The 12,080-nt window shown below is 48.0% G+C and overlaps 1 protein-coding gene across 5 annotated transcripts in view; it reads left to right on the top strand.

Moving 5' to 3' along the window:
- LOC144668839 (choline transporter-like protein 2) overlaps window positions 1–12,080 on the top strand; it is a 110,652-nt gene that overhangs the window by 52,421 nt on the left and 46,151 nt on the right. For all 5 annotated transcript variants that reach the window (XM_078531253.1, XM_078531252.1, XM_078531254.1 and 2 more), the window contains exons 5-8: window positions 503–587; window positions 1,937–2,065; window positions 3,555–3,615; window positions 8,117–8,240. In XM_078531253.1, coding sequence (XP_078387379.1) covers window positions 503–587; window positions 1,937–2,065; window positions 3,555–3,615; window positions 8,117–8,240 — 399 coding nt within the window. The remainder of the gene's footprint in view (window positions 1–502; window positions 588–1,936; window positions 2,066–3,554; window positions 3,616–8,116; window positions 8,241–12,080) is intronic.

The raw sequence follows: 12,080 nt of genomic DNA, 5'->3' as shown, positions 1-12,080 counted from the left end.
TTTTAGTGCCATGTGCTTGAGAAAGAGAGAGGGATACACAAAATCAGCCAGGGATGATCCTCCTGACCATTTTCCAGTGCTACATTTGTAAGAACAAGATCTAGTTTGACTGTAAGGACTCTGGGAGTCAAATATCTTGCCAACAATCACTTGTTGGACTGACAGATAAGGAATAGGCACTTGGGTCCAATACATTGGCAATTGACACACATAGTTGGTATGCCAGCATGGTGAGGAGAGGGGAAAGCATATAGAATAATGCAAGGCACCAGCCAGTTGGGAGAAGTGGGGAGCAGGGAATGTCAAGGTAAGGAATTGCATTATCGCTGGCCGACAGGCATTAACCTAGTGATTTCCTGTGTGCTGATGCGAGCACACTAAACAGCAAGTGGCTGTTTAACACTTTGGCTGCAGTGAAGTATGTGGCTGGGGAGAGAAAATGAAGAGATTAAAACCTTGCTTTAGAAACATTCAGTGGCATTTCTCTCTTTCATTTTTCCAGACACAAACCATTTCTTTTTTATTTCAACATTCTCAAGTGTGCTAACCCTCTGGTACTGCTGGAGTTTCAGTGCCCAACCACGCAGGTAAGAAAAATATTTTTTTGAGTGGAAACAGATACATTTTCACTATTCTAAATGTTGCTGCCTCAATCGCTTTAAGGCATTGAAATTCCTCCTGTTGAGAATTTTATCAGAAAGTTCTTGTGAGCATAGTGAGTAATATTACTCTCCTAACATGAAACGGATACAAAATAAGATCATGTAAGAATGTTGGGTTGTGTTTCTGGATTGAGTTTAGGGGTGGGTGTGCCTGGACTGGGTTTGGGGGCTGCATGCGTAATTCCAGTTTGGGTTTAGGTTGTTCCCAACCTACTCTGCCTGTGTTCCTCATGCTTTTGAACACCTTTATCAAATCTCCTCTCAACCTTCTCTTCTCTAAGAAGAACAATACCAGCTTCTCCAATCTGTCCAAACAACTGAAGCCCCTCCTCCCTGGAACCGTTCTTATAAATCCTTTCTGTGCATATAAAGTACCATCATAACCTCCTTACTTTGGTACTCCATGTCTCTATATAGAAAGCCCAGGTTCCCGTATGCATAATTAACTGCTTTCTCAATGTGCCCTGCCACCTTCAACAATTTGTGCACGTACATGGCCAGGTTCCTCTGTTCCTGAACCCTGTTTGGAATTGTACCCTTTATTTTCTATTGCTTTGCCTCGTTCTTCCTACCAAAATGTATCACTTCACACTCCTCTGCATTAAATTTCACTGCCATGTGTCAGCCCATTCTGCCAGCCTGTCTGTATCCTCTTGAAGTCAATCACTATGCTCCTCACAGTTCATGATACTTCCAAGTTTGGAGTGATCTGAAAATTTTGAATTTGTTCCTTGGGCACCCAAAGGCTAGGTGTTTAATTTGGATCAATAAAAGCAGTGGTCCAAATATTGATCCTTGTGGAACTTCACTATATACATTCCTTCAGTTCACCACTACTGTCTGTTTCCTATCACTCAGCCAACTTTGCATCCATGCTGCCACTGTCCCCTTTATTCCATTTACTCTGTATCTAACCCCGTGCTGTATCTGTCCTGGGAGTGTCTGATGGGGACAGTGTAGAGGGAGCCAAACTCTGTATGTAACCTGGTGCTTTATCTGCTCTGGGAGTGTTTGATGGAGGCAGTGTGGAGGGAGCTTTATTCTGTGTCTAATCCTGTGCTGTATTTGCCCCAGGAATGTTTGATGGGACTGTGTAGAATGAGCTTTACTGTGTACCTAACCTGTGCTGTACCTGTCCTGGAGTTTTTTGATGCTGACATTAGATCCATTCCCAAACACCAATGCATCTTACTATGATGAACAAAAGAAAATTATTGAAAAATATCTTGATAGTCATCCTACCTTTTGATGATCCCATTGACTTGTTTTTCCAGACCTGTGTTAGTAAATGCCCAGAAAGGTTTGACAGCTTCATAACAACACATGCGCAGCTTATTGTGAAACCAGAGAGGTGGAAGTATTACACTCAGTTCTGTAAACCAGGCTTTAATGATTCCACTAAGGTAAGTTACAGTTATGTTGTTTTCACTTGTGCCTTTTTCCAGATTTTCCCTGTTCTCTCCTGTAGGTGCCGACTCTCCCTTGATACAGTTCCCCCTCTCCTGAAGATGCCAACTCTCCCTGGGGTACAGTTCCCTCTCTCCTGTGGGTGCCGACTCTCCCTTGATACAGTTCCCCCTCTCCTGAAGGTGCCGATTCTCTCTGGGATATCGCCTGTCTCGTGCGGTTTTGCGAAGTGACTATCCTTCATGTGTGTCTAATCAGCAGCAGCCATTGAAACATGGAGCAGAGCCCCAACGCTCCTTACTCATCATTTACACACTGGACACTTCAGATCTGGAACCCTTGCTAATTTCCTCCTCCTGCAGCTAATTTGACATGGACTTGGGGATGTAACTTAAGAACTTCTGGTCTGTATGGATCAATGCCATACTGGGCAGTGGTTTACTTACTGAGCCAGTGCACTAAATAATAACCCTCACAAAGACAAATTTATGAGCAGTGGATGGCACTACGATTTCCTAACCCTTTCAGGTTCCAGATCGTCCTGAGGATCAATGTAATTTTTCTAGACAGAGCTCAAATGTTTTTTTGAAATAACTTTTAGGTAAATAAGCCCATGTTTAAAAATTCATACTGGATCATAAACCCATTTCCTGAAGAGAATGAAGGAGGCCCACCATATTCTTCCATCACCTTTGAAAGTGGAAATAGTAGGAGCAAAACATACAGGTTAAACTTCAATGTCAGATTTATTTACAGATGACATATGACATACTGAAGCCATAAGACCCAGGGTGATACTTGAGTACAACAACCAAACTTGTGTCTGCTGCCATCAGTAAATTCTCAGTATCAAACCCTGAATGGTGATCACAGAAAATCATTGCCAGGGTTTCTGCCTGCCCTCCACATGAAGGTTAGATGAAGAAGAATCACTGGTGCCTGGCCACCACAACATGACCCCTGGATTATTTGGGTGCCCTTTGATGTAAAACCAAAAACTTTCAAGATCCAACTTCAGCAACTCAAGTCACTGTAGACCATGCATTAATGGGTTTATTTTTTTCATTTACGGGATGTGGGCGTCACTGGCTAGGCTAGTGTTTATTGCCCAGCCCTAACTGCCCTTTAGAAGGTGGTGGTGAGCTGCTTTCTTGAACCGCTGCAGTCCACGTGGTGCACGTACACCAGACCAAAGGGTCTGATGTTCGCATTTGTCCCGTTGCAAAAGCTCAACTCTGGTTGTAACATAAACATCATCTGGAATGACCTTTGACCTTTAAAGATTCAACTAAATTAAAAGTTTGCTGGGATTTTGACCAATAAACCATCTTGAGGCAACCGTCGTACAGATCCACGAGTGTTTGAACTCCAGTTTGAGGGTACTTCAACATTAATATATGTGTCTAATGAAACAAAAATCCTATTTTAACCAAATGGATGTTAAACAACTACATTACCATCTGTACGTTCACTTTTGCCTTTCAGACACCTGTTCAAGTGTTTAGGGATGGAGACTGTCCTGCCTTTATAACTCCCAGCAAGCCTTGTAAGTGTTTGTGGGTTTGATTCTTTTGATGGGAGAGTTCTCCCACTCCTCCTTCATAAATTCCTTTTGATCTAATGACGAGGTCGGAACCAGGGAGCAGAGATTGGAGTTCAGAAGATGCAAGATGCACAGACGGTTTAGATTTAATAAAGCAGTGAGAGTGAATTTATGAAACTCTACTCTAGGAAGACAAGGTAGGCGTTGATGGATAACTCAAAGGGGAGCTGGGTAATTTTCTGCTGAAAGAAGTGATTGAAAGTATAAGAGCCAGAGTGTAGGGTAGGGATAATGGCTGTAGGGAACAGTGTAGGGTAGGGGTAATGGCTGTAGGGAACAGTCTAGGTGGGAGTGATGGCTATGGGGAATAGTGTAGGGTGGGAGTGATGGCTGTAGGGGATAGTATAGGGTGGAAACGATGGCTATAGGGGATAGTGAAGAGCAGGAGTGATGGCTATAAGGGATAGTGTAGGGTGGGAGTGATGGCTTTAGGGGACAGAGTGCAGGGTGGGAGTGATGGCTGGCCAATGTGAGTCCAATCTGAAATGAGGGTCTTAAATCTAAACAAAGGAAACTATGAAGGTTTGAGGGGGGAATTGGCTACGATAGATTGGGGAACTCCATTGAAAGGCATGATGGTGGATAGACAATAGCTAATATTTAAGGAATTAATGCATGCATCGCAATGGTTATACATTCCTTTCTGGCACAAAAAACACAAGTAAAGCGGCCCAACCATGGCTAACAAAAGAAATTAAGGATAGTATTAGATCCAAAGAGGAGTCATTTAAAGTTGCTAGAAAAAGTAGCAAGCCTGAGGATTGGGAGCAGTTTAGAATTCAGCAAAGGATGACTACAGAATCACGAATTGTTACCGTGTAGAAGGAGGCCATTCGGCCCATCGTGTCTGCACCGGCTCTCTGAGCATTTTAACTTCGTGCCAGTCTCTTGCCTTTTCCCCATAACCCAGCACATTGTTTCTATTTAGATAATCATCCAATGCCCTCTTGAATGCCTCAATTGAACCTGCCTCCACCACACTTCCAGGCAGTGCATTCCAAACCCTAACTACTCGCTGTGTGAAGAAGTTTTTTCTCACCTCGCATTTGCTTCTTTTGCAAAACACGTTAAAGCTGTGCCCTCTGGTTCTCGATCCGTTTACGAGCGGGAACAGTTTCTCCCTATCTACCCTGTCCACACCCCTCATGATTTTGAAAACTTCTATCAAGTCTCCTCTTAGCCTTCTCCTCTCCAAGGAAAACAGTCCCAATTTTCCCTCATAAATGAAGTGGCTCATCCCTGGAACCATTCTTGTAAACCTCTTCCGCAATCTCCCGAATGCATTCACATCCTTCCTATAGTGTGGCGCCCAGAACTGTGCACAATACTCCAGCTGAAGCTAACCAGTGTCTTATATAAGTTCATCATCACCTTCCTGCTCTTGTACTCTATGCCCCTATTAATGAAGCCTAGAATACTGTATGCTTTAGAAACAGCTCTCTACCTGCCCTGCCACCTTTAATGACTTATGTACATATACACCCAGGTCTCTCTGCTCCTGCACACCCTTTAGAATAGTATCCTTTATACTGTCTCTCCATGTTCTTTGTATCGATGTGTATCACCTCACACTTCTCCACATTGAACTTCATCTGCCGCCTAACTGCCCACTCCACCAATGTGCGAATCAGGAGATTGATTAAGAGATGAAAAATAGAATATGAGAGTAAACTTGCAAGGAACATAAAAGCGGTCTGTAAAAGTCTCTTTAAGTATGTAAAAAGAAAAAGATTAGTGAAGACAAATGTAGGTCCCTTACAGTCTGAAACTGGAGAATTTATATTGGAGATCAAGGAAATGGCAGAGCAACTACTTTAGCTCTGTCTTCAGGGAGGAAGACACAAATAACTTCCAGAAATGCTAGGGAACCAAGGGTCTAGTGAGAAGGAGGAATTGAAGGAAATTAACAGGACTGAAAGCCAATAAATCCCCAGGGTCTGATGATCTGCGTCCCAGGGTACTGAAGGAATTGGCCACGGAAGTCGTGGATGCGTTGATTGTCATCTTTCAAACTTCTGTAGATTCTGGAACAGTCCCAGCAGATTGGAGGGTGGCAAATGTAACCCAGTATTTAAAAAAAAAAAGGAGGGAGGGAGAAAACCGGGAATTACATACCAGTTAGATTAACCTCAGTAGTAAGGAAAAAGCTAGAGTCTATTATAAAGGATGTGATAACAGGACACTTAGAAAATATCAACAGGAATAGACAAAGTTAACATGGATTTGTGAAAGAGAAATCATGTTTGACATACCAATTGGAGTTTTTTGAGGACGTAACTAGTAGAATATATAAGGAAGAACCCGTGGTATATTTGGATTTTCAAAAAGCTTTTGATAAAGTCCCACGTTAGAGGTTAGTGTGAAGAATTAAAGCACATGGGACTGGAGATAATATATTGACATGGATTGAGAATTGGTTAGCAGACAGGAAACAGAGTAGGAATAAATGGGTCTTTTTTGGAGTGGCAGGTGGTGAGTAGTGGGGTACTGCAGGGATCAGTGCTTGGGCCCCAACTATTCATGATATATATCAATGGTTCAGACGCGGGAGCCAAATATAATATTTCCAAGTTTTCTGACGACACAAAATTAGGTAGGAACATGAGTGGTGAGGAGGTTGTAAAGAGGCTTCAAGACAATTTAGACAAGTTGAGTGAGTGGGCTAATACATGGCAGATGCAGTATAATGTGGATAAGTGTGAAGTTATCCACTTTGGTAGGAATGGCAGAGTATTATTTAAATTGTGATGAATTGGGAAATATTGATGTACAAAGGGACCTGGGTGTCCTTGTCCACAGTCACTGAAAGCAAGTATGCAGGTGCAGCAAGCAGTTAGGAAGGCAAGTGGTATGCTGGCTTTCATTGCAAGAGGATTTGAGTACAGGAGCAAGGATGTCTTACTGCAGCTGTACCACACCTGGAGTATTGTGTGCAGTTTTGGTCTCCTTACCTCGAAAAGGATTTACTTGCCATAGAGGGAGTGCAACAAAGGTTCACTAGACTGATTCCTGGGATGGCAGGATTGTTGTATGAGGAGAGGTTGCGGTGAGAGGGGTGGGTGAGGAGGCAGTCAGAGGGGTGGGTGAGGAGGCGGTGTGGGGGGGCGAGGAGGAGGCGGTGGGAGTGGGAGGGGAGGAGGCGGTGGGAGTGGGAGGGGAGAAGGCGGTGGGAGTGGGAGGGGAGAAGGCGGTGGGAGTGGGGGGGAGAGGAGGCAGTGGGAGGGGAGAAGGCGGTGGGAGTGGGGGCGGGGAGGAGGCGGTGGGAGTGGGGGGAGGAGGAGGCAGTGGGCGGGGGTGGGGTGGGGGAGGAGGCGGTGGGAGTGGGTGGTGGAGAAGGCTGTGGAGGGGGGAGAAGGCAGTGGGCAGGGGGAGCTGAAAGCGGAGTCAGGGCAGGTGACCCCAAAACGAGTGGGAAGATCTGCCCGGCGTGGAGGTGAGCTGGGTGCAAAGCCTGCCTCTATACCCTGGCACGCTGTTTAAATTTAAAAAAACAGCCTTCCGAACCTCACCCTTCACCCCACACAAACTCCCTATGCCCCATTCATGCCAACTTGTGTCAGCTGTAAGCCCCCCCTCCCCAGTGGCCTCTCATACTCCCTATTCAAATTTAGTGCCAACTGATGCCAATCCATGACCCTGCTCACCACCCTTTGCCCTTACCCCCATATGCCAACCTACCAAGTATCCTTGGACACTTCCTAGACAGCTTTGACTCTTCCTGGACAGCTTTGACAGCTGGACACTTCCTTGACAGTTCCAGTGAGTTTGTGCATAATAGGTGCATAATCATGTTTAATTTTAACAATCCCAAAGCGTGCCTTACCTCTCCCAAAGGTGCCCTGGGACCAATTCAAAGGGATACCTTACCTCTCCAAAAGGGTGCCCCGGCATCCAAAGAATCCACCATCCTCTGACTTGGTCTGCTCTGCGCACACCAGGATTCACATAGCTAGGGTTCAAAGATCGGAAATCAGTGGAGGCAGCTGGTGATTTAAATGACCCACTGCCTCGGTGAATTGCGCACGTGGGAACTCTGGCCCGACTCCAGTCCTGCCCTTACGAAGATGGGCAATGCCCAGTCCAGGGGTGGGACGTAGAAATTTTGACCATTTCCAGGATTTTAGCCATGACGGGGAGCTTCTCCATCGTGGTGAAAATCCGGATCTTTGTATTTGATACCAAGCAGCACCCGTCTAGTTAATCGGAGTCATTCAATATTATTCTGACAGATACAGCACACCATGCCCTCAGCGCAGGGAATAAAAGCAGCGCCCCACAAAATAACAAAACGGACCTAATCAGATCAGAGGATATTGCCTAGTGTGGGATTTAACAGTATTCCCTGAAATAAACCAGGACAACTGACCATTCAACCAAATTCTTGGCTGCTGCTGTTGAGATTTTGTCCAGAGCGATTTCTCATATCCGAATGCTTACCTTACAGTTACCCGAAGATGCTTCCCTGACCTAAAAATCGATAAGGGTGTGGTTAAAGTCGCCAACAAGACTACTTTCAATGGCGAGGACGGCGGAGCTGTAAATGTGACGAGTCTGCTGGAAGGAGCCAAGTTTGTAATTCTTTTTTTCATTTTGTGTTGTAAGTTTTATGCCCATTGGGGAGTGTATGTGTAAAGGTACGAACAATCTTTCACCATGAATGCTCTTTATCAATGCTAGTATTGAGCACTCCCAGGGCAGGTACTGCATGGATTAGATACAGAGAAAAACTCATTGGGTTGAATTTTCTGGCTGACGTGCGGGTGGCGGAGCCCGCACATCAGCGCTTAAAATGTCAAGCCCGTGTCCCGATGTCAGCGCGCGGCATCGCAATATTTAGGTGGGCGGGCGCGTTATGCAGTGCGACGCGCGCCCGCCATTAATTAAAGGCCTTGTTAAGGCCCTTAACTCGGCAATTGACGCCGATTTTGAGGAGCCCGTGCGAACTTCGGCTTGGTGCATGGGCCCAACGGGCAAGTGGGTAAGCGATTTTTTAACAAAACTCACCCACTGGCGGGATATGTGGGCTCAGAGGGGTTGTTCATGTTTTTTCTGAAGTATTTAATGCAGAAAGTGTTTTGAACTTGCCTGTGTGATTGTTACCAGTTCAGATCGATTTCCAATAGCTTTCTCTGTACTTTGAAGCTTCAGCTCAGCAGTCTGCAGTCAGTAATCTTTATTGGGCCTGCAGCTTTCCGGAGGCCTCCATTTAGCCTGGGTATGGGTTCTGACATCTCCACTGGAGGCAGCTCCTCTGAGGAGGAAGGGAGGGATAGAATAAGGAGGAGGCCAGGAGTGGACAATCAGCCTCCAGGGGAGCCACCTTTGGGAGGCCAGGCGCAGGCACAAGGGGCGTAGGGCCAAGAGGTTGTCCAAGGTGGAAGGGGCCGCAGAAGACGCCACTATCCTGTTGCCAGGGTACACAGGCGGCGAAGCAGCTACCTCAATATGCCTGAGGTCTAGTGCCGAAGGAGGCTCCGTCTGTCAAGGGAAACAGTCAACTATATCTGTCAGATGATTGGCCCTGAGATCTCCCCTAACTGTGTGGGCGGACACCCCGTGCCAGCTACTCTCAAGGTCACAGTTGCCCTCCACTTCTATGCATCTGGCTCCTTCCAGGACTCGGTGAGTGATCTTTGTGGTGTCTCCCAATCAGCTGTCCACACTTGTGTCAAGCAGGTCACAGATGCTCTGTTCAGACGGGCATTGACCTTCATCCACTTCCGCTAGGACCAGGCAAGTCAGGCACAGCGAGCCAGAGGCTTCGCGGCCATTGCTGGCTTCCCCCGCGTCCAGGGTGCAATAGACTGTACACATGTGACCATCAAGGCGCCAGCAGGTGAGCCTGTTGCCTTCGTCAACAGAAAGGGCTTCCACTCGTGCAGATAGTGTGTGATCACAGGATGCAGATTCTGCAGGTTTGTGCAAGGTACCCAGGCAGCTCCCACGACGTCTACATGCTCAGACACTCCCAGGTGCCGGGACTCTCAGTGCTCCAGCCCGGCTGGATGGATGGCTGGTGGGTGACAAGGGCTATCCCCTCAGAAGGTGGCTCATGACGCCTCTCTGCCATCCAAGAACAGAATCTGAACAGTGCTACAATAGGAGCCACGGCACCACAAAGGCTGTGGTGGAGAGAGCCATCGGTCTTCTCAAGATGCGCTTCCGTTGCCTGGACCGCTCAGGGGGCGCACTCCAGTACCCCCCAGATCGTGTCTCTGTGAAGGAGACTCGAGAACTGGCACTTCCCCAGTTGTCTCAACGGATGCAACGGTCACTGGCAGAGGGGCGGAGGAGCTGCTGCCCTCATCCGGAGCGCCCTGAGAGGAGCTTGCAGCGACGACAGGCAGCTGCTGCACTGACGTGAGGTCACATTGGACCTCCCTGCTCACCACAGATGCATGGGCACCGAGCGGCAACACTTGGTGCCCAGAACATCTCCCACATTGGGAATGACCACCTGTGGCCATTACCACTGTGAGGGCTTGCAGGTCAGAGCGTAACCCAACCAGAAGAGTCTCAATCTGATCGAAGCCCCTCTCCATGAGAGTCGCCAATCTCTCAGTGGAGGAAGCCTGAAGCTCTGTCCTGAGGTTCATGCCTTCACTGACACTCTGCCTGGACTCCTCCACCACAGAGACCAACTGAAGCACACCCTCATGCAACCCTGCTAGATGCTCCCGCGCATCCTGCCGCTTGTCCTGCAGCTGCTGCATTGGTGATATCTCCAGAGGCACATCATCACTGCCGGACTCAGCATGTGCCTGGTCCCCTGCAGTCCTCTGGCTGCTGGCGCCTTTGGCACTCTCTGTCCCTGCCATCTCCTCCAGCGATTGTGAAGTGCCCTCTCCACTGTGCCCCGGGACACTAGTCAACGTTATATTCCCCACCGAAGTGTTTGTCGCTGCACTGGTGCCTGGCTGCCTGAAATGGTGTGCCGCAAGTTGCAAGTCTTGACCCTCAGGTGTGGAGGGGTGGGCTCTGGACATGTTGGGGGCGGCCATGTGGTGCTGATGCTGAAATTAACAACAAGGACAGTGCATCAGTTAACGTTCAGTCAGTAACACCTTTCATCCCTCTCCCCCCCAGCCTCATAAGTTGCTCACCCTTCAAGAACCTAGGGAGACGAACGTTGGTGGGGTGGTAAATAGTCAAGAGGAGGATCAAACATTACATGCGCCGACAGACAAAGGCTGGTCAGATGGCCTAAGGAATGCCACATGGAATGCTATGTGGTTAAGTGTTCGGTTAAGCACTTAGGCAAGACAAGCAAGGTACGGGAATGCATGAGTAATGGTAGGACCGTGGGAAGTCACAACAATTACAGGGACCTTGCTGGGCAGACCCGTTAAGGTAGCAGAACAGGAACATAAGGCGTTTAACAAGGCCGAAGCCAGACTTGCCTTCATCAGACGAGGAATAGAATGTAGGAAAAGGAAGGTCATGTTGCAAGTGCAGAAAACGCTGTCGAGGCCACATCTACACTTCTGTGTTCACTTGTGACCTGTGCTTCATGGGAGGGATGGCATTGGAGAGGGGAGAGTGCAGAGGTTCCTGACCTGGGTGCATGCTGGCCTGGAGAGTTGGAGTGATCAGGAAACATTGCGGACACTTGCGACATTTGCCATGGAGCACAGGAGATTGACAGGTCACATTATTGACCTTCAGACCGTTATGAGGGGCATAGAAAGGGTGGACACAAGCCAACATTTCCCCTTGGCACAGGGATGACTAACGTGGTGGCATTTATTTAAGTTGAATGCCATGAGGTTGACAGGTGAGGTGCTGAGCACCTTTTGGACAGAGTAATATGGGATGCACTGGCTGAAAGGGTGGTGGAGGTACAAACCCTCCTAAGATGCAAAATGTCTTTGGATGTGCAGCAGCACCAATGGCATGTTAGGCCATGGGGATAGTGGTCACAAATGGGATAAGGCGACTTTGGAAAGTGCTAGAGATGCGCATCCTCAAGAGGCCGAGGGACCGTTGTGTATGACCCACATATCTGACTGTATCAGTCTGTGAATGAGCAGTGTTGCAGCATTAACGATTGCAGCAACCATCAGTGCTTTGGATGGTGGGGAGACAGAGTGGATGGGACTGTGGCCCTCAAATACCTGGCTGCTGCACCCCAGCCTCGCCGACACCTGTCCCCCTGGCTGCCTGCCTCCTCCCCAGCTCCATGGCCTGCTCTTCATAGGTGGTGAGGCGCTGCAGTATGGCGTGCCCACCACCAGTCCGCTGGCACTCCCTCAGATTGTGCTCTGTTTTTGCCTGCAGAACAGAGAAGAGGATTTATTGGGGCTGATCACTCATGTACTCTGCACGCGCACGCTGCACCCCAACCACAGTGGCCCATCTGAAGCCTCCAGCGGCTCCTGTCCACACTACTGGTGATCAGCCCCCAGAAG

The sequence above is a fragment of the Cetorhinus maximus genome, chromosome 28 (assembly GCF_964194155.1).
Source record: "Cetorhinus maximus chromosome 28, sCetMax3.hap1.1, whole genome shotgun sequence".
In the NCBI taxonomy this organism is placed as follows: Eukaryota; Metazoa; Chordata; class Chondrichthyes; order Lamniformes; family Cetorhinidae; genus Cetorhinus; species Cetorhinus maximus.
This window is presented reverse-complemented; position numbering and strand designations above follow the sequence as displayed.